This window comes from Heterodontus francisci, chromosome 36 (assembly GCF_036365525.1).
Source record: "Heterodontus francisci isolate sHetFra1 chromosome 36, sHetFra1.hap1, whole genome shotgun sequence".
In the NCBI taxonomy this organism is placed as follows: Eukaryota; Metazoa; Chordata; class Chondrichthyes; order Heterodontiformes; family Heterodontidae; genus Heterodontus; species Heterodontus francisci.
Window position 1 is genome coordinate 16,203,811 of NC_090406.1, and position 23,008 is coordinate 16,226,818.

Consider the following 23,008-nt stretch of genomic DNA (forward strand, 5'->3'; position numbering starts at 1 on the left):
GGCAGTGACAAAACGGTATCATAAACCATGCAGTTTAAAAACATATGACCTCTGTCAATGAGTGCCTAATCTCACTTTCAGTCTTTTTTTCCCCTTATAGTCTACAGGGTTTTTGACAGAATTCCTTTTATTATTAAATGGACATCTGAGCGTGGTAGAAGTTCTGTGGCATTAGCAAACTTGACATAAAGATATGGATCATTTTGGATCTGGAGATATGATATCTCAGGATAGGTGCAATAATAATATCAGCTTTTATAATGTTCAGAAAATATAATACATTATCAGATCAATAACTTTTGGTTCTGATTTTATAAGAATTGTATAAAATACAACCGCTAAACACGTGGCTGAGCAGCTGGTGTAGAAGGGAGGGTTTCAGATATCTGGACCATTGGGCTCTCTTCAGGGATAGATGGGACCTGTACAAGAAGGATGGGTTGCATCTAAACTGGAAGGGCACTAATATCCTGGCTGCAAGGTTTGCTAGCGTCACTCGGGAGGGTTTAAACTAGTGTGGCAGGGGGGTGGGAACCAGAGCAGTAGGACAGCTAGTGAAATAAATGAGGAGGACATAGTAAATAAGGCCAGTAGGACTAAGAGGAAGAGCAGGCAGGGAGATGTTGCTGAGCACGGCGGGACTGGTGGTCTGAAGTGCATTTGTTTCAATGCGAGAAGTATAACAGGTAAGGCAGATGAACTTAGAGCTTGGATTAGTACTTGGAAATATGATGTTGTTGCTATTACAGAGACTTGGTTGAGGGAAGGGCAGGATTGGCAGCTAAATGTTCCAGGCTTTAGAAACTTCAGGCGGGATAGAGGGAGATGTAAAAGGGGTGGGGGAGTTGCATTACTGGTTAAGGAAAATATCACAGCTGTACTGTGGGAGGACACCTCAGAGGGGTCATGCAGCGAGGCAATATGGGTGGAGCTCAGGAATAGGAAGGGTGCAGTCACGATGTTGGGGGTTTACTACAGGCCTCCCAACAGCCAGCGGGAGGTAGAGGAGCAGATATGTAGACAGATTTTGGAAAGATGTAAAGGTAACAGGGTTGTGGTGGTGGGTGATTTTAACTTCCCCAATATTGACTGGGACTCACTTAGTGCTAGGGGCTTGGATGGGGCAGAATTTGTGAGGAGCATCCAGGAGGGCTTCTTGAAACAGTATGTAGATAGTCCAACTAGGGATGGGGCCATTCTGGACCTGGTATTGGGGAATGAGCCCGGCCAGGTGGTCGAAGTTTCAGTGGGAGAGCATTTCAGGAGCAGTGACCATAATTCCATAGGTTTTAAGGTACTTGTGGATAAGGATAAGAGTAGTCCTCGGGTGAAGGTGCTAAATTGGGGGAAGGCTAATTATAACAATATTAGGCAGGAACTGAAGAATTTAGATTGGGGGTGGCTGTTTGAGGGTAAATCAACATCTGACATGTGGGAGCCTTTCAAATGTCAGCTGATTAGAATCCAGGACCAGTGTTCCTGTGAGGAAGAAAGACAAGTTTGGCAAGTTTCGGGAAGCTTGGATAACACTGGAGATTGTGACCCTAGTCAAAAAGAAAAAGGAAGCATTTGTAAGGGCTGGAAGGTTAGGAACAGATGAAGCACTTGAGGAATATAAAGACAGTAGAAAGGAACTTAAGCAAGGAGTTAGGAGGGCTAAAAGGGGTCATGAAAAGTCATTGGCAAACAGGATTAAGGAAAATCCCAAGGCTTTTTATACATATATAAAGAGCAAGAGGGTAACCAGGGAAAGGGTTGGCCCACTCCAGGACAGAGATGGGAATCTATGTGTGGAGCCAGAGGAAATGGGCGAGGTGCTAAATGAGTACTTTGCTTCAGTATTCACCAAAGAGAAGGACTTGGTGGATGATGAGCCTAGGGAAGGGAATGCAGATAGTCTCAGTCATCTCATTATCAAAAAGGAGGAGGTGTTTGGTGTCTTGCAAAGCATTAAGGTAGATAAGTCCCCAGGGCCAGATGGGATCTACCCTAGAATACTGAGTGAGGCAAGGGAAGAAATTGCTGGGGCCTTGACAGAAATATTTGCATCCTCATTGGCTACAGGTGAGGTCCCAGAGGACTGGAGAATAGCCAATGTTGTGCCTTTGTTTAAGAAGGGTGGCAAGGATAATCCAGGAAATTATAGGCCGGTGAGCCTTACGTCAGTGGTAGGGAAACTATTAGAGAGGATTATTCGGGACAGGATTTGCTCCTATTTGGAAACAAACAAACTTATTAGCGAGAGACAGCATGGTTTTGTGAAGGGGAGGTCGTGTCTTACGAATTTGATTGAGTTTTTTGAGGAAGTGACGAAGATGATTGATGAGGGAAGGGCGGTGGATGTTGTCTATATGGACTTTAGTAAAGCCTTTGACAAGGTCCTGCATGGCAGACTGGTGCAAAAGGTGAAGTCACACAGGATCAGAGGTGAGCTGGCAAGATGGATACAGAACTGGCTTGGTCATAGAAGACAGAGGGTATCAGTGGATGGGTGTTTTTCTGAATGGAGGGATGTGACTAGTGGTGTTCCGCAGGGATCAGTGCTGGGACCTTTGCTGTTTGTAGTATATATAAATGATTTGGAGGAAAATGTAGCTGGTCTGATTAGTAAGTTTGCGGACGACACAAAGGTTGGTGGAGTTGTGGATAATGATGAGGATTGTCAGAGGATACAGCAGGATATAGATCGGTTGGAGACTTGGGCGGAGAAATGGCAGATGGAGTTTAATCCGGACAAATGTGAGGTAATGTATTTTGGAAGGTCTAATGCAGGTGGGAGGTATACAGTAAATGGCAGAACCCTTAGGAGTATTGACAGGCAGAGAGATCTGGTGGTACAGGTCCACAGGTCACTGAAAGTGGCAACGCAGGTGGATAAGGTAGTCAAGAAGGCATACGGCATGCTTGCCTTCATCGGTCGGGGCATAGAGTATAAAAATTGGCAAGTCATGTTGCAGCTGTACAGAACCTTAGTTAGGCCACACTTAGAATATTGCGTGCAATTCTGGTCGCCACACTACCAGAAGGACGTGGAGGCTTTGGAGAGGGTATAGAGGAGGTTTACCAAGATGTTGCCTGGTCTGGAGGGCATTAGCTATGAGGAGAGGTTGGAAAAACTCGGATTGTTTTCACTGGAACAACGGAGGTGGAGGGGCGACATGATAGAGGTTTACAAAGTTATGAGCGGCATGGACAGAGTGGATAATCAGAAGCTTTTTCCCAGGGTGGAAGAGTCAGCTACTAGGGGACATAGGTTTAAGGTGTGAGGGGCAAAGTTTAGAGGGGATGTGCAAGGCAAGTTTTTTACACAGAGGGTGGTGAGTGCCTGGAACTTGCTGCCAGGGGAGGTGGTGGAAGCAGATACGATAGCGATGTTTAAGAGACATCTTGACAAATATATGAATAGGAAGGGAATAGAGGGATATGGGCCCCGGAAGTGCAGAAGGTGTTAGTTTAGGCAGGCATCAAGATCGGCGCAGGTTTGGAGGGCTGAATGGCCTGTTCCTGTGCTGTACTGTTCTTTGTTCTTTGTAATTTAATTTTACTGTTTCAAAATGCAGCATATATGAGTCAAAGTATACCTGGTAAATAGAAATGGTCTTTTGTGACCATCAACAAGTTTTGGAAATAGATCTAATTCAAGAAATAAATGGCCCAGATTTTGCAGTGATCATGAGGGAGAAACTGTCAACGTTTTCCATCATCACTCCACGGAATAACCCAGAAATCCAGAAGTCGTTGTCAGCGATTCTATGCTGATCCACTGGGTGTGCTGTTGAGGTCCTTCTAGAGTGCAATTCAGAAGCAATCAGTGAATTGTCCAAATTTTCCAGCTTTACACTGTTAGTCTCACTGTAAACACCCTTGATAAAGTTCCACCTTGTTGAATGAGGTATAACTGGGTTTTGAGCGGCATACTCAGTTCATAATTACTGCTAAACACCCTCACTAGCCCTGAATGGAATGCCAAATTTCTCCATTAAGATAAAAAAAAAATCCACATATTTTCAAAATAAAATACATTTTTTAAAAGTTTGTTTGTATTAACATGGAAGCTAAAATAATATAATCATAATCACTTATTTTGCTATCTGAATATATAAATTTAAAGTGAAGAATAATGAGTGCTTTCAACTTCTTGGTTTTGTGTCTGTGAGAAAGATTAAAGTGATTGGCTGCTTACCCTGCTTGCTGACATCACTGCTGTTGGATGCCTGGAGATCCCCTTGACTTGGCACCAGATTCAAACTGCCACCAGGAAAAGGGATATCCACGACACAGAGATTGCCAGAGTTTTTGGGCAGCTTTCTTTGAGGTCAGAGGCAAGTGCTGTTGTTTCACCACTAACCACAAAATCCAGCCCAATGTGCAATGTGCTAAAAGATAATTTTGGTACCAATTAGAAAGAAAAAACTGGCATTAATATAACACCCTTCACAGCCTCAGGATGTTCCAAAGTGCTTCGCATCCGATGAATTACTATTGAAGTGTAGTCACTGTTGTAAAGTAAAAAAACACAGTCAGGAAAAGGTCCCACAAATGTGAATGAGATAGATAAGCAGATAATCTACTTTTAGTTGATTTGGTAGGGGACAAATGTCGGCTAACATTTTCTTGAAATAGTGCTATGGGACCTTTTATAATTACTTACATAAGCAGACAGGGCCTTGGCTTAACAGCTCACCTGAAAGACAGCACCTCCAACAGTTTAGTACTCCCCAGTGCATCAGCCTAGATTACATGCTGAAGCTCCTGGAGGAGATTTGAATCCATATCTTCTAACTGAGAACAACTACTACCACTGAGCCAAGGCTGGCACTTCATTAACTGCAATAACATAGTGCAAGCTGCTATACCCCAGACGTGACTGTAAATGGAACTTAACTGACCAGTGTGTTCTAGATCTCTGCCCTTGCAACTTTTTGGACAGGTGTTTTGACAGATGTAGGAAGCTTTCATAAACTTCAGGCAGAAATGTAATTGTAATATGCTCATGAAATGCTTATGCCATCATTTAGACATATATGTGCACAGTTGCACATATATGCGAACATATAAAAAGTGCCCAGGATTGTGAGCAGGTATGATGCATGGGGAAATTATTTAAAGAGACACCTAGCAAGTATAGTTAATGGTTTTGGATGATAATTTATAAGTCTTTTGTGCTGTTTGTCCTACAAATCAGAAGAATGGGCTTTCCCATGGGGATCCTGTGATAGTTTTATCAACAAAACCTTTGATTCTTCCGGCCTAGGTTTCCCTTTGTGGTGGTAATTCTGCAGGAACTGTAGCAGATGGGCTTTGCACTTGCTCATGGCTCCCAATACTGATCTAGGTAGATTTTCCTGAATCCACTGGCTGAATACCATTAGGCAGGCTCCATGGGGAATTTCTGGCTGTGACAGGAAGCCTTTCTATCAAGTGGAGCAGCGAAATAACAAAGGAAGAAATGCTGTTATTGCAGGCCTTGGGCATCTGCTACAGTGAAACATGGCCAGCTTTTTCCAGGTGGTGGTGGTAGTCTTTGAAAATTTTGGGAGGTTTGAGCCTGGTACACTGCCCAAGAGCAATCACTCACCTCATGATCGATTGCACTAGGATTGAAGTTAAAATTTAAACCACCTCTTCCTTAGCAATGGTGGACATTGCTATTTCAATACACTGGCCAAAATATGGACAGATAGATTCAGTGTCTGCAGTCACCTATGGAAAATCTCAGTATTTTGAAGACCAGTGCCGAGCTGGTGAAATGGCTGATTTCCCTCCCCAACTTTCCTCTGTACTCTGAAAACAAATGATAAAGGGATAGAGAATTTAGCTCCATTTTTGGCCAGTGCCATTTAAGTGATTGCATCTGTTTAAATGATCCCAACCCCACCCTTGTCAGCAGTCCTCCACTCCATCATCACCCCAATATGGGCTTGGATCTCACAGCTGGAAATTCCAGTGGGATCAGTCTTCCTCAAATCTGGGTGTAAAGCATCCCACGTCCAGACACAGAGCTCAAACTCATTCTTGGACACATTGTCATGAGTGTCATGCTGGGCCCCCATCTGCCAAGGATGAGGCACATTAATTTTATCATGAACATTGATTTTAAACTGTTATTGGAGCAAAGAAAGGACTTGTTAAACAGATCAGTTGTGGCTGCAAAAGACATTTGAATATTAACAGACAGTGATTGGAAGGACAAAGGGCCATTTCCTGACACATTCAACCCACAATGGACCTTGATCACCAGATATTGTGTGTAAGAGGAGCATTCCAGAGACTGCTAAGGTGATACAACTCAAGACGTAGTCAGACCTATTAGTCACATGACTAACCTGCTTGGCAACTTGGGTTTTTCTGAATTGTACAAACATTTTGAACAGAGAGTGTCTGTTTGCTCCTGGACTGAGAAGATCTCTCCTGTCTGCTCCCATCTCTTTCTCACGAGAGAAAAAGTCTCCTACAGCGAACAAGATTTAAGAAGAATACTGGGCCCCAACGAAAAGCAAGATCTACCTACAATCAAGGACTCTACAGTGAGCTCGAAGAACAGTAACAAAAGCTCATCAGATATTGCCTCAAACTTTTCCACTTTATTTTTTCTTCTGCTCTTTTCTTTCTCTATTTGCATTTGTGTATTGCATATGCATGCTAGCATGGGCGTGTTGTGTATCCATAGGCGCCAACTAAATTAGAGTTTAAGTTCAAGTTTAATCAATTTCAATCTTTCTTCTTTAAACCTAAGAAATCCTGTTTGTGCTGGTTTCTTTGCCTTATAATTGGAAAGTGGTGAACAAGGATTCACCGAGGGGATGCTAAAAATACAGTGTGTTTAAAATTAACCCCTGTTACAGTAAGACCAGGTGAAGGCTCAGAGGGGCCCCTAGACACCTTCCTCACCGGGTCGTAACATTTAGCCATTTAGATTTGAGAGTGAAAACACTGATGTCATTTTAGTACTGTTTGGCCTTACAGTGCCATTAATACTACAAAATTTAGGCTTTAAGAATCCTATTATGCCTCCATCTCACACTGTGCATGTAAAATAGCCATGTTATTTTTATTCTGTACAGCATTCATTTATCCACATGTTATTACAACTGGTATAATAGCATCATTTTGATTGGCACAGCATAAATACAGCTTTGGTGTGAGAGCAGTGCTTGGTTTCCATCTGTGACACACGACTTGAAACAGGGAGAATATATCCTTGATAACTTGATACCTCAAAGGTCTGTGGTGGTAAAAATGCAGTATACTTTGGACTATTTCCAACCCAAGAACAAGAGAAATATGCCTGTCCACTGGTTACTGGAGTGAGACTGCTGGGGTGCTTTGTTCATTTGTAACAGTTAATAACTGTCAGAAAGAGGTGACCTTCATCTTCTTAGTCTGTAGGTTGGATTTAAAGCAGCAGCCTAGACGTTTGTGCCAGCGAGGAAGTATTTTCCCCAGCAGGAACTTGGCCATTGTGAGGGTGGGGGTGGGGGGTGCAGCGGCTCCTAAATTTGTGAATTTCAAACCTCCATTGGCTTCCCATTTACTTCACACCCCAGGTTATGTTCCTGATGTTAGCCAATGGTGTGCTGAGTTTCATTACCAAGCCAAATTAAGGGAATAATGAGTTCAACCATCATTTTCCTATTTACCTTCTAGTGCCCACCTAGTGCTAAAGGCCAAAAAGGTTATCATCTGTCAGGAAGGAATCTCTTACAGCTACACTATTAACTTATTTTTGCTACCATGGTTAATTTGAGAGTGAAAACATTGATCTCATGTTAATACTGGTTTGGTTTTACAGTGCCATTAATTTTTAGCTGGCTTAATCTGAGCGACTGGCTAGATATTCATTCAGACCTGCAAAAAACAGAGGAGGAAAATTTGTAATAACGCTGACTGCAAGATACCCTATTAACCTGTGCTTACATGCAATATGTGTAATGGATTTGGGCTTGAGCTTCCCTACATAAGTGAATGTGAGTGGCAGTGACTGAATTGAGGATAAAAGGTAACAACAGCAAGACAGCATTACCCCAGAGTTTGTTGGAAGCTCTAGGCTTCACACTCACCCAATTCCTATATTGCTGTCATGGTCTATGACGCTGAAAGGATTTCAAGGGTTTAAATTGCAGTACGATCTCCCTCAGTTTGCATCAGTTCCTTTAAAAAAATACTCTTGAGATGTTGCACATTTCAACAGGATAGAACTACCCATCCTGCAGCTTTTATGTGCATGTGTATTTGGCACGCACCTGGGTTGTGTTAGAAAGACTGGTTGTGCGGAGCCCCTTCAAGATACAAATATGACGAATTTCAGTTCTAAATTGCAGTTTGAATCTGTACCATGTCTGATTAACAAAATAACAATAACTTGTATTTATATAGCACCTTTAATGTAGTAAAATACGTCAAGGTGCTTCACAAGAATGTTATCAAACAAAATTTGACACCAAACCAAACAGGGAGATATTAGGAGAGGTAACCAAAAACTTAATCAAAGAAGTAGGTTTCAAGAAGCCTCTTGAAGGAGGAAAGGTAAAGAGACTGAGGGAGGGAATTCCAGAGCCTAAGGCCCAGGCAGCTGAAGGGACGACCGCCAATGGTGAAATAATTAAAACTGGAGTGCAGATATCTCAGAGTTGTAGGGCTGGAGAAAGTTACAGATATAAGGAGGATTACAACCAGGTGAGAAAGGTGTCTAGGGGTCCCTCTCAGAGTTCACCTGGTCTTACCATAACAGGGTTTAATTTTAAACACACTGTTTTTAGCTCCCCTTTGGTGAATCCTTGTTCACCACTTTTCAATTATAAGGCAAAGAAACCAGCACAAACAGGTTTTCTTAGGTTTAAAGAAGAAAGGTTGAAATTTATTAAACTTGAATTTAAACTCGAATTCAGTTGACTCCTACGGATACACGGCGTGCCCGCGCTAGCATGCATATGCGATACAGACATGCAAATAGAGACAGAAAAGAGCATAAAATAATAAAATGGAAAAGTTTCAGGCAATATCAGAAGAGTTTTTGTTATGGTTCTTCGAGCTGACTGTAGATTCCTTGATTGTAGGTAGATCTTGCATTTCGTTGGGGCCCAGTATTCCTCTTAAACCTTGTTTGCTGCAGGATACTTTTCTTTCTTTGAGTTGATGTGTCTTCAGTGGATTCAGAGGCTTGTGAGAATAAGATGGGAGCAGACATGACCGATCTTCTCAGTCCAGGATCAAATGATCTTTTTGTGTTCAAACTCTCTGTGGCCAGTTCAAAGGAAAAGCCTGGAACAGCCAGTTAGTCATATGACCAGCTGGTCTAACCAGTCCTGGTCCTTGTGGATTGTATCCTCCTTAGCAGGCCCTGGAATGCACTTTGCCACCTTTGATATCTGTTAGTATGTAAATGTTTTTTTACAGCCATGGCTGATCTGTTTAACAAGTCATTTCCTTGCTCCAACAACAGTTATAAATCAATGTTCATAACAAAATTAATGCTCCTCATTCTTGGCAGGTGGGGGCCTTGCATGACAGGAGGCAAGGCCATGTAGGGATTTGAAAACAAGGATAAAAATTTTAAAATGGAGGGATTGCTGAACCAGGAGTCATTCTGGGTCAGCAAGGTACAGGGGTGATGGGTGAACGGGTCTTGGTGTGAGTTGTGATATGGGCAGCAGAGTTTTGGATGAGTTCAAATTTATGGAGGGTGAGAAATGGATGGTTGGCCAGAAGAGCATTAGAATGGTCAAGTCTAGGCGTAATAAAGGCATGGTTGAGGATTTCAGCAGCAAATGAGCTGAGGCAGGGGTGGAGATAGGCACTGTTACAGAGGTTAGAAGTAGGCAGTCATGGTGATGGAGTGGATATGTGCTCACCTCAGGGTCAAATAATACATCACGGTTACAAACTGGTTCAGCCTCAGACAATGATCAGGGCGAGGGATGGAATCAGTTGCTGGGCAATGGAGTTTGTGGCGAGGAATGAAGACAATGGCTTCAGTCTGCTCAATATTTATTTGGAGGATATTTCTGTTGATCCAGGACTAGGTATTGGACAAGCAGCATGACAAATCAGGGACTGTGGAAGAGTCAAGAGGTGGTGAGGTGGAACTTGGTGTCATTGGTGTACATGTGGCACCTGATGTGTTTTCAGATGACATAACCAGGGGCAGCATGTAGATGAGAAATAGGAGAACGTCAAGGATATATATTTGGGGGACTCCAAAGGTTGCTAGAGAGGGAAGAGAATCCATTGAAGGTTCATTCAAAGAGTTGCACAGTTGTCTAAGTACTTTTGCACGGGTAAGCAGCAAAAGACTATGAGGAAAATACTTAATTTCATTGATACACTGAGAAGCTAATTAGTATAGAAAAGTTACTGCGGCAGCTTTCCTGAGGTCCACTACCTTTTTTCTCAATTGTATTCTGTTCGAATGGGTTGCAGACAGCCTTCCCCCTATCAGCTATCACCTGCCAGGCATTTTGGATGAGTTCTTTGGGGAGGACACGCTTGATTGGAGAATAGGACAACTCTCCATTGCCTCACTTCATGTAGTATCACCTCAAGTTCAGCATTCAGAAATCTTGAAATGCAATGCCTAGAAACTTTTATTTGATTGCAGTCATTCACCTTGAATTCCCTAAGCTGGGGGGCAAAAGAGAACATAACCCTTTAAATAGCTGCAGTGGCATTGTTGAAATTCTTGTCAGTTGGTCTGAGTGCTATGCATATGACAGCTCAACAATGAATAGGAAATTCTAAACATTAGGCAGCAACAGTCATGCAAGAAATATCAGCAAGATCTCCTGTATATCACCATTCCCAATTAAATTATACCCCAACCAAAACTTCTACTTCAGGGTTTCTGGATATGAATGTTATTACCTGCTTCTTAATCACCTCCTTCCAAAAATTGTAACTTATTCTCTGTAAATTTGTATGTGCTGATGGCATTTTTGAAAGGGTTTATGTGTGAAAGATTTGTGCTATTTCTGACATATTTTAAATCGCACGTTACTCTTGCACGGTTTTGTATATGGGTTGTTAAGACTAAACTAGACCAAGGCTGCAGCATAGGGGAGGGCAAGGGAGAGGAGAGAGTGGGGAACAAAGAGGAGATAAGAAGAAGAAGATTAGAAGGATGAGGAAGGTGATGGGAAATAGGAACAGGAAAAGGGACTGGGACTGGACAAACTTGGAGGGAAGACAGTAGAAAAGAAGAGTGGATTGAAGAGTGACTAGTGAAATGGAAATGGGATGAGGAGTCGGAGATGGAAAGAGGGATGGGGGGAAAATCAAAGGCAGTGAGGACAGGAACTAGGGCTGGTGAATGATCTCAGGGAAGAGGTGTCAAAATCTCTTGATGGAACTGGCCAAGAATGGAGTACGAGCTGTTGAGCTCAAGAACTGGTCTCACTGGGGTGCAGGTGGGTGGGGTTTGCCAAAAAGTTTAAGAGTGGGATGGATCTGGTAATCTCTCTCAATGGGTAGGGAGGGTCTCTCTCTCTGGAGGAGATCTAAAACCTCAAGATGGTTCTGTCATTTGTATTTTTCCACATGGCAAGCTAAGCACAGACCAGGTGGATGCTGGAACATATTCCACTGAAAAAGCACCAATGGGATTTCACAAAACATTCAAAAATAGATGTCTGTGCCATCTCTTTGCTAGAGGAATTGAAAACTCTACCCAACACTCACTTCAGTCTCTAGAGCCATGTAACTTTTTCTGCTTCAAATGTTTATTGATTTTTCCTTTTTTAAAGAAAAAAGTCTGTGCCTCAAGTATTCCCTGCAGCAAAGCAACCCATGCTCTACCGATTCTCTGCTAAGAAGCAGCAATATAACAATAACATCACAAAAGAAAATTGATTGAGTCTAGTAAACAAATTTTTAATGCAATGGGCTAGATTTTAACTTCCACCAGGCATAACAGGGTGGTAAATGGCCAAAAATGGCTGACCCCACCTTTTTATGCCAGTGCATCAGCTGTGCCATTCTGCCGGGCAGTTGGAGTACATCTATTTCAGGCATTATGTACTTTTACTATGTAAATTGTGATCCTATGGCCCCCAATTACAATTTTGATGGAAAACTGGGCAGACCGTGCGCCATCAACACTCAACCCAGTTTTAACAGGCAATGCAACTGGAGAGGCTCCAAGAAGGAAAACTCTTAAAATTATATTTGTGGGGCAAGGAGTTACCTCAGGCTCCCCACATTGTCTTCCCACCAGCTGGCCCAGCCACCTAATATTGTCATCCCAATGCCGCCAGGCAATGAGGTGCCTGTTTGGTGCCCACAGCTTGCCATAGCATGGTAATGAAAGTGGGTTTTTCCAACTGATACTTGGGGCTGAATTTTTGCTTAGATGAGGAGGCAGAATGGAGGTGGGTGAGGCCACAGTTTCAGATCCCCGAGCAGCTTGCTGGCTTTTTGATGCGGTCCTGCCTCCCAGCGATTTTGGAAGAGGCATCAGGGTCTGTATCCCAACAACCTGCCCAAATGTGGTAGTTGAACAATTGAGCATGCAACTGAGCCACTTAAGAGCTCGGTAAAGGGCAGAAAGTGACTTTGGTTTGCAGTCATGGGGAGCACAAAGGGTTGCAACTATATCCCTGTGTAGGAGGCGGCGTCACCGCAGGAGGCAGTCATGGAGGTGGGCCTATTTATTCTCTTTGCATAAAAGGAGGCAAGTCCAGACAGCTGCTCATGCAGTGGCACACAGTGGCCACTGAATGTGCAGAGGTCATATAGTGGTAGCTCTACAGGCACTGGACCTATTGGTAGGGCTTATTGACCCAACGGGGTGAAGTGGGGTATAGCAGGAGGATAAAGGCAGTGGTGAGTCCTTCTAGAGGCAAGGAAGGACATTAGTGGACATGGGGCTGAGTTGCTTGAAGCTGGAGATGAGTAGCAGGGAGCAGCCACTCCCACAGCAGCCTTTGGTCCTGAGGCACGCAGAGATGTTGCACGAGGGGCAGGGAGGGAACAAAGGTGATACCCTCCACACAGGGTATACCAACAGCATATCAGCTTCCTGAATCTGACAGTGTCAGTTCACAGAAGGATGCACCTATCAAGGCAGATTGTAGCAGAGTTATTTGCCCAGGTGGAGGGCCACTTCACTCCTTGCTGAGTGCATTGAAATTACCTGCCAGGAGCCGTTAAAGTGACAGTGGTGCTGAATTTCTTATCCTCTGGGTCCTTTTCAAGGGCCGGCGTCAGACCTCACTGGCATCTCGCAATTGGGCCTCCATCACAGCATTCGAGAGGTCACAGATGCCCTTTTTGAGAGGGCCTTGGATTACAATGACTTCACCACTGATGGGACCACAGAGGCACAGAGGGCAAAGGGATTTGCCTCCCTCAGGTGCAGTGAGTTGTCACCTGCGCCCATGTGACAGGGCAGCCAAGGGGATTCATAAACAGGAAGGGTTTCCACTTTCACAATGTTCAACTGGTATGCGACCATCAGAAGTATTTCCTCGAGGTCTGTGCATGCTATCCTGGCAGCTGCCATGACTCGTTCATCTTTACGCAATCGCAGGTGCCGCAGCTGTTCATGCCACTGGCGAGATTACATGGATGGCTGTTAGGAGTCAAGGTCTATCCATTGAAGAGATGGCTGCTGACGCCTATACGTAACCCTTCGACAGAGGCACTACAACCACTGTCACCTTAGCAGAAGACCACTTTCTGACCATTGGACTCCTCAAGATGTGGTTTCAGTGCCTTGACCAGTCAGGGAGGTGCCCTCCAGTATGATCCCTCAAAGGTTTCATGGATTGTAGTGATCTTCTGTGCTCTTCACAATATGGCTCTCCAGAGAGTTATGGACCTTGATGAAGGAGCAGTAGAGGAGCCACAGCCTTCCTCGGAGGATGAGAAGGAGGAGGAAATGGAATTAGTGGACCAGGATGACTAGCCTTGCAAGGCTCTCCACAGGTCCGGTTGAGGCCTCAAAGCATTGACCAGGATGGAAGGGAGGCTGGGCTGCACTAATTGAGGCATGTTTCTCCTGCAGCCCCCTTATACTGGAAGATAAGTGGCTCAGAAACTCACCTTTCTCAAGGGAGGGAACAAATCCAAAAAGGCTATGAAGCATAGAATTTCCATTGTTTCCCACATTGCCTGGAAGACAAGTCTCCAACTGCCACACTATTTCAACTAACATCCTGCATCCCTCCCCCACATCATTATTTGTGTGCCTTAAAGCCATCAATCATTAGAGTGACTGAAGTCTGGGTCCAATCATTCACCTTTTCATTACATTGAGTAATTATATAACTGATCACAATCATAACAAAGGCCATCCAAATGAGCCAGAAAGTGAAACTACCAATGTAGCACTCTCTGCTCTCTGGCAGTCCTATGGGATGCTTCCCCTGTAGCTGAGGATGAGTTGGAGGCAGGCTGCTTGCATTTGTGTGGACGCATCTGAGTTGCCCGTGGCGGTTGTTCTCGTCACTGCAGTGCCAGTGTAGGCACCACAGCAGGTTACCCCACCCACTTCAATGCAGAGGCAGACACGGCCACAGAGCCTTCCTGCATTGATGGTGCTGCAGTCAGAGGGGCCAAGGGGGCTGGAGATGGTGACAGTGCCCTGTGAGGGATGGCCCCTCCACCTCATTGCTGCCTGCCTCAGGCCTTTCATGTGGCACTGGAACGTCAGAGGGAACCACCAACTGTGGCATAACTGGCTTCCACTCCATACATCTTTGTGCCATCAGTGCCACTTACTGGTCAATGCTACAGAATGCGACATACATTCTGTGCCTGTCAGTGTGCTGCTCCAGCATCCATTCAGTGATATGCCACATATGTCTCTCCATGTGGTTGGCCACTCTCTCAATGGATGAGCTCATGCGGTCATATGCCTGAGACATAGCAGTGCACAGATCATGGATGAACTCCTCCATTTTCTGCCCATGACTCTGCACTGCCTCAGTGAACTCCAGTCTTTGGGCACACATACGAACATACATACGTATGAACTTATGTACTAGGAGCAGGAGTGGGCTATTTGGCCCCTCGAGCCTGCTCCACCATTCTTTATATCATGGCTGATCTGTTTGTGGACTCAACTCCACTTTCCTCCCTACCCCCGCTAACCTCAGCTCCCATTGCTGCTCCAGGAAAACACGTCTTGTGTGTGACACCCGAGACTCTGCATCTCCATCCAGCTAAGCATGGCTGTGTCTGTCCTCCATTCTTCGAGGGGGATTGCCCACATATTTCTTTGCCTCCCTCACCTCCTCCGTGATGTGTTGATCACCCTGTGCCACCTGTTTTAAACCCGCATGATATAAGTATATCTGCGTTGGTGAAGGGTGCGCTTTACTGATATGATGGTGCTGGCTCAGTTGCTTCTTCCTCCAATGAAGACGATGTCACTCATTCCTGTCGTGGCTCCCCTTCCACAACTGGCCCTGTGGGAGACTTAATCTGGTCAGGAAACCACACCTATATCATCAGCTGCTTCTGCAGAGATGCAGCATTCCATTACATCATCTTGATAGGAATGGATGAAATCAAGGAGGAAGTTCCATCCCCTTGATCTTTATTCTCTATGTGAAATATCAATTAATAATTAAAATCAGTAAGTGGATCACTGAATTCCATGCAACATCAGGTAATAAAATGTATATGACCATGTGAAATTCTCCTGGTGATGACCAGGATTAGAATTAGAATTAGAATATTACAGCGCAGTACAGGCCCTTCGGCCCTCGATGTTGCGCCGATCATCTGACCTACACTATTCCATTTACATCCATATGTCTATCCAATGACCACTTAAATGCCCTTAAAGTTGGCGAGTCTACTACTGTTGCAGGCAGGGCGTTCCACGCCCCTACTACTCTCTGCGTAAAGAAACTACCTCTGACATCTGTCCTATATCTTTCACCCCTCAACTTAAAGCTATGTCCCCTCGTGTTTGCCATCCTCATCCGAGGAAAAAGACTCTCACTATCCACCCTATCTAACCCTCTGATTATCTTGTATGTCTCTATTAAGTCACCTCTCCTCCTCCTTCTCTCTAACGAAAACAACCCCAAGTCCCTCAGCCTTTCCTCGTAAGACCTTCCTTCCATACCAGGCAACATCCTAGTAAATCTCCTCTGCACCCTTTCCAAAGCTTCGACATCCTTCCTATAATGCGGTGACCAGAACTGCACGCAATACTCCAGGTGCGGCCTCACCAGAGTTTTGTACAGCTGCATCATGACCCCGTGGCTCTGAAACTCGATCCCCCTACTAATAAAGGCTAACACACCATATGCCTTCTTAACAGCCCTATTAACCTGGGTAGCAACTTTCAGGGATTTATGTACCTGGATACCAAGATCTCTCTGCTCATCTACACTACCAAGAATCTTCCCATTAGCCCAGTACTCTGCATTGCTGTTACTCCTTCCAAAGTGAATCACCTCACACTTCTCCGCATTAAACTCCATTTGCCATCTCTCAGCCCAGCTCTGCAGCCTATCTATGTCCCTCTGTACCCTACAACACCCTTCGACACTATCCACAACTCCACCGACCTTCGTGTCATCCGCAAATTTACTAACCCACCCTTCTACACCCTCATCCAGGTCGTTTATAAAAATGACAAACAGCAGTGGCCCCAAAACAGAACCTTGCGGTACACCACTAGTAACTAAACTCCAGGATGAACATTTGCCATCAACCACCACCCTCTGTCTTCTTTCAGCTAGCCAATTTCTGATCCAAAGCTCTAAATCACCTTCAACCCCATACTTGCGTATTTTCTGCAATAGCCTACCGTGGGGAACCTTATCAAACGCCTTACTGAAATCCATATACACCACATCCACGGCTTTACCCTCATCCACCTGTTTGGTCACCTTCTCGAAAAACTCAATAAGGTTTGTGAGGCACGACCTACCTTTCACAAAACCGTGCTGACTATCGCAAATGAACTTATTCTTTTCAAGATGATTATAAATCCTGTCTCTTATAACCTTTTCCAACATTTTACCCACAACCGAAGTAAGGCTCACAGGTCTATAATTACCAGGGCTGTCTCTACTCCCCTTCTTGAACAAGGGGACAACATTTGCTATCCTCCAGTCCTCCGGCACTACTCCTGTCGACAATGACGACTTAAAGATCAACAACAACGGCTCTGCAATCTCCTCCCTGGCTTCCCAGAGAATCCTAGGATAAATCCCATCTGGCCCAGGGGACTTATCTATTTTCACTCTTTCCAAAATTGCTAACACCTCCTCCTTGTGAATCTCAATCCCCTCTAGCCTAGTAGGCTGTATCTCAGTAATCTCCTCGGCAACATTTTCTTTCTCTACTGTAAATACTGACGAAAAATATTCATTTAACGCTTCCCCTATCTCCTCTGATTCCGCACACAACTTCCCACTACTATCCTTGATTGGCCCTGTTCTAACTCTTATCATTCGTTTATTCCTGATATACCTATAGAAAGCCTTAGGGTTTTCTTTGATCCTATCCGCCAATGCCTTCTCGTGTCCTCTCCTTGCTCTTCTTAGCCCTCCCTTTAGATCCTTCCTGGCTAGCTTGTAACTCTCAAGCGCCCTAACTGAGCCTTCACGTCTCATCCTAACATAAGCCGCCCTCTTCCTCTTGACAAGCGCTTCAACTTCTTGAGTAAACCACGGCTCCCTCGCTCGACAACTTCCTCCCTGCCTGACAGGTACATACTTATCAAATAATTGTTCAGAATACTTTTTCCAGCTACTATGATATAAAGTCCCTCCTGCTTAATTCCTAGACTGGCTATCTATTTCCTCCTGCCTTCCAATTTGTGGAGTTAGATTGACATTAGGAACAGAAAATAAGTAAATTGCATAAATGATTACATTTAAATTATAATATGCAATTTTAAAATTGAAATAGTCTTGCAACTGTTTTTTTTAAGTGGATTCTATTGTATAAAGTATATGAGAGCAAACTACTATGGTAGGAAGAATAAAAAAGAATATTTTTTAAATGGTGATAAACTATTAAATGTTGATGTTTAGAGGGATTTGAGAGTCCTTGTACATGAATTCCCCTCCAAGTCACACATCATCCTGACTTGGAACTATATCACCACTCCTTCACCATCTCTGGGTCGAAAGCATGAAACTCCCTCCCTAACAACACTGTGCTGTACCTACACCACATTGACTGCAATGGTTCAAGAAAGCAGCTCACCACCACCTTCTCAAGGGCGATTAGGCATGGACAATAAATGCTGGCTGTAACATGAACAAATAAAAAAAAATACACAGAAAGTTAACATACATGCATAGAAAGCAATTATGAAGGCAAAATGATATGTTAGCCTTTATTGCAAGGGATTAGAAGTATACTAGTAAGAAAGGGCGGCGCAGTGGTTAGCACCGCAGCCTCACAGCTCCAGGGACCCGGGTTCAATTCTGAGTACTGCCTGTGCGGAGTTTGCAAGTTCTCCCTGTAACCACGTGGGTTTTCGCCGGGTGCTCCGGTTTCCTCCCACCACCAAAGACTTGCAGGTGATAGGTAAATTGGCCATTGTAAATTGCCCATTGTAAATTGCCCCTAGTGTAGGTAGGTGGTAGGGAATATGGGATTACTGTAGGGTTGGTATAAATGGGTGGTTGTTGGTCAGCACAGACTCGGTAGGCCAAAGGGCCTGTTTCAGTGCTGTATCTCTTAAAAAAAAAAGTTTTGATGCCATTGTACAGAGCTTTGGTGAGACCACAGCTGGAGTACTGTGTACGATTTTGGCCTCCGTAGCTAAGGAAGGATATACTTGTTCTTAGAGGGAGTGCAACAAAGGTTCACTAAATTGATTCCTGGAATGAGACGGCTGCCCTATGAGGAGAGATTGAGTAAAATGGGCCTATATGCTCTTGAGTTTAGAAGAGTTTAAAAGAATTTAGAAAGGTAATCTCATTGAAACATATAAGATTCTGAGAGGGCTTGATAGGATAGATGCTTAGAGATTGTTTACCCCTGACTGGAGAATCTAGAACTAGTGGGCATAGTCTCAGGATAGGGAGTCAGCCATTTAGGACTGAGAAGAGAAATGTTTTCATTCAGAGGATTGTAAATCTTTAGAATTTGGAATTCAGATGATCTTACTAAATGACAGAGAAACCACTGAAATTCTTATTGCTTATGTTCTGAAGAGGTTTGGTGGAAACCATATCAGCAGACTCAAAGGAAATGTGAACAAATGGGTAGTGATTAAACTGCAAAGCAAAATATCATTCGAATAAGGAATTTTTAGTGATGGCTATGATTCAACTAAAAGCTTTTAGGTTATACAAGAAATAACAAGAGATAAAGGGTTGGATTTTTGTTCTGGGCTTGGGACACCACCCTCGGGTTCATTTCCGGGTCCCGACCCCCCATCATGTTGGCGCCTGGGGCCTGATGCGATTTTTGACCAGCTGGCCAACTACTGGCTAGGTTGTGTGCTTGTCGTCCAATTAAGGATGGTGTTGTGGCTCCTGAGGCTAGAAAGCCAATAGAAGGCTCTCCAGCAATGACAGATTGGCAACCCCACTGTCAGAGGTGGGAAGTGCCAATATAGATAGAAAAGAGGGGGCTTCAAGCTGGAGGCACCCTCTGAAGACGTTTTGAACAGGTAAAACAAAACTGGCCACAGCTGCCAGACTGCTACTTTGGAGGGTGAACCCTGCCACCAGGCGGCCTGCAGCCTGCAGCCGTGGCTATTTCACAGTTGCAGCCATTGGGGGGAGGAGGGGAGTTACTAATGATCGATGGAATGCTGGTTCCCCCCCACCCCGGTGTGCCACTGGAAGGCTGCCTCCATTCATTGGCTGGGATTCGGCCTCAGGGGGGTGAGTGGCCTACTGCTGCCTTGAATATTCCAGCTGATGTTTGTACTGTGTCCTTAATAGGCCCTTTAAGGGCCTTAATTAGCTACCCGCCAATTGTGGATGGGCAGCCTTCAACACCCCCCCCTCCCCACCACCCCACCCCAACCATCCGTTTGTAAAATGGCCCGGAAATTGCGGCCCCGTCCTGTCTCCCTGGCTGTGTCTGAGGCCCAACCATCTTCAACTGCTTCATCAATGACCTTCCTTCAATCATAAGGTCAGAAGTGGGGATGTTCGCTGATGATTGCACAATGTTCAGCAACATTCGCGACTCCTCAGATACTGAAGCAGTCCGTGTAGAAATGCAGCAAGACCTGGACAATATCCAGGCTTGGGCTGATAAGTGGCAAGTAACATTCACGCCACACAAGTGCCAGGCAATGACCATCTCCAACAAGAGAGAATCTAACCATCTCCCCTTGACATTCAATGGCATTACCATCGCTGAATCCTCCACTATCAACATCCTGGGGGTTACCATTGACCAGAAACTGAACTGGAATAGACATATAAATACCATGGCTACAAGAGCAGGTCAGAGGCTAGGAATCCTGCAGCAAGTAACTCACCTTCTGACTCCCCAAATCCTGTCCACCAGCTACAAGGCACAAGTCAGGAGTGTGATAGAATACTCTCCACTTACCTGGATGGATGCAGCTCCAATAACACTCCAGAAGCTCGACACCATCCAGGACAAGGCAACCCACTTGATTGGCATCCCATTCACAAACGTTCACTCCCTCCACCACCGACGCACAGTGGCAGCAGTGTGTACCATCTACAAGATGCACTGCAGCAATGCACCAAGGCTACTCAGGTAGCACCTTCCAAAACCGCGACCTCTACCACCTATAAGGAGAAGGGCAGCAGATGCATGGGAACACCACCACCTACTAGTTCCCCTCCAAGTCACACACCATCCTGACTTGGAACTATATCGCCGTTCCTTCACTGTCGCTGGGTGAAAATCCTGGAACTCCCTTCCTAAGAGCACTGGGGGTGTACCTACCCCACAAGGACTACAGTTGTTCAAGAAGGCAGCTCACCACCATCTTCTCAAGGGTAATTAGGGATGGGCAATAAATGCTGTCCTAGCCAGTGATGCCCAGTCCAAAGTGTTTAATAAAATAAAACAGGCTATATTATTCCAAATACACACATATATATATATATCAGTAAAATGTACAGTTAGAGAACTGTGGGCTGAAAAATTGAACTAATTGCATTCTCTTCCATTCTGAAGGTACCATGATCATTTCAAATAAAATTTAGAGAACAGTGATATCCAGAAACAACTTTACAGCAATTTATAATTATCATTGAAATAAGCATAATAGATTAATGTTATATTTGAGTAAGTGCTAAATTATAGATAAAATAATTGCATTTCTTAAGTTGCAATTAGAAATGTGTTATGTATATATTGAATAATACCACTTTGCTCCATTGATTCTAATATAAAATAACTATGCACAGCAACTGTAGGGCTTGATATCTTGTGTAACATAAGGACATCTGACTTTGTTAAGCTTATTAAATGCTAATGATTATTTCAAAGAATAATGGAGTTTAGAGCACCCATTAATTTAAGTAGTTACACAATTGCAGGGCTCTGTTGATAACTATCAGATATTCAGGTTAGTTACCCTATTAATGCAAGTTGCATAATTTTTCACATTTTCATTCCACTTTCTGATTATCTGATTATAAGATAAATGGTTTGAAATATGAAAGCAAAGACTGTAATTATAACCACATTTTTTTTCTCTTGCCAAAAGATCTTTCATATGACCTATGACCTTGCCAGTGCAGTGATGAGAATATTTAATCTTATTGGAATGATGCTTCTCTTGTGCCACTGGGATGGATGCCTACAGTTTCTCGTGCCATTGCTTCAAGACTTTCCAAATGATTGCTGGGTTTCTTTAAATAATATGGTGGTAAGTGCCGAATTAGCATTCTCTAATATAAGGCATTTTTCCCCAATCTTGACTAATCTTTATCATTGCCATTAAACATTTTGTTTCTGCTATTTCTTTCATATAATGCACTTCCTAATGTAACAGAATGAGTGTTAGGATTTATTTAGCTTGGTATAAGAGAATGAATGTGATATACAAAATCTTTGCGAAAGCATTTCCATTCTTGCAGCATTTGAGTTAGATTATTTAAAGTTCCAAAGTCCATAAATAACATTTAATCTGGCAAAATCAATTTGACCTCTGTCTAAAATGATGACATTGCACTGTATTAGAATATGTAACAGCCTGCACCCTTATTAACAAAATAAAGTTGGAGTTATAATTATTTTTTCCTGGGAGTGCTTCACTTCTGTTGTCATCTATATTGAGGGATGATCCATATGTGCACCAAAATGGTAATTAATATTTAAAAGAAAAATTTCATTTATTAGGCACAATTTTTTCATTCATATTTAGTACAAGCAATTTCTTAAATACAAAAAAATTTGTTGATTTTAAAGGCCATGGCCAGAATTTTCCGCCCCCAATGAGCGGGCTGGTTGCTGGGGGGTGGGTGGGTGGGTGACGTAAAATTGAGTGGAATGCGGTGGGCAGGGGGGATGTATTCCCGCCCCTGCTGCAATTTTATGCGGGGCGGCAGCAGTGAGAAATGATCTGCCCTCCCCCATCCAATCAAGGACCTTAAGTGGCCAATTAACTGCCACTTAATGCCTCCCACTGTCACGGGTATTTTACCCTCGGTGGCCACACAGCAAGGGCCCCAAGAGTCCCATTTGGCTTGGCGGGAGGGGGGGCCCTCCTGATCAGGCGTCCTGTGCCCCACGGAGGACGCCCCCGAAGCCCCAACCACCACCAACGCACAACTCTTTTTCCCCCCCCCACCCCACCCCCCAACACCAATCAACCCCCACCCCCCTTGCCTCGCTGGGGCCCAGCTGCTTGTCCCCGGCGAGGCCCTAAAAGTTTACCTGAGTTCCAGGACCGTCCTTCCTCTTGCCTCCGATGGCTGGGTGTAGTCCCAGCAGTGGCTACCACTCCCGGCTTGGCTCCCCAGGCCTGGCAGAGGTGGGCTTGTCACCGACTTTTCGGCTGGTGGGCGGGGCCTCCCGTCCAACATAAAATTCCAGCCCATATCACAGATAATGTAATGTGTCTAGATACAGCACAACATTATGGATG

The 23,008-nt window shown here is 44.2% G+C and overlaps 1 protein-coding gene across 1 annotated transcript in view; it reads left to right on the forward strand.

Moving 5' to 3' along the window:
• Positions 1–23,008, forward strand: part of LOC137351360 (potassium/sodium hyperpolarization-activated cyclic nucleotide-gated channel 2-like) — a 139,221-nt gene that overhangs the window by 33,831 nt on the left and 82,382 nt on the right. The window contains exon 3 of the mRNA XM_068015807.1: positions 21,626–21,787. Within this exon, the coding sequence (XP_067871908.1) occupies positions 21,626–21,787 (162 nt within the window). The remainder of the gene's footprint in view (positions 1–21,625; positions 21,788–23,008) is intronic.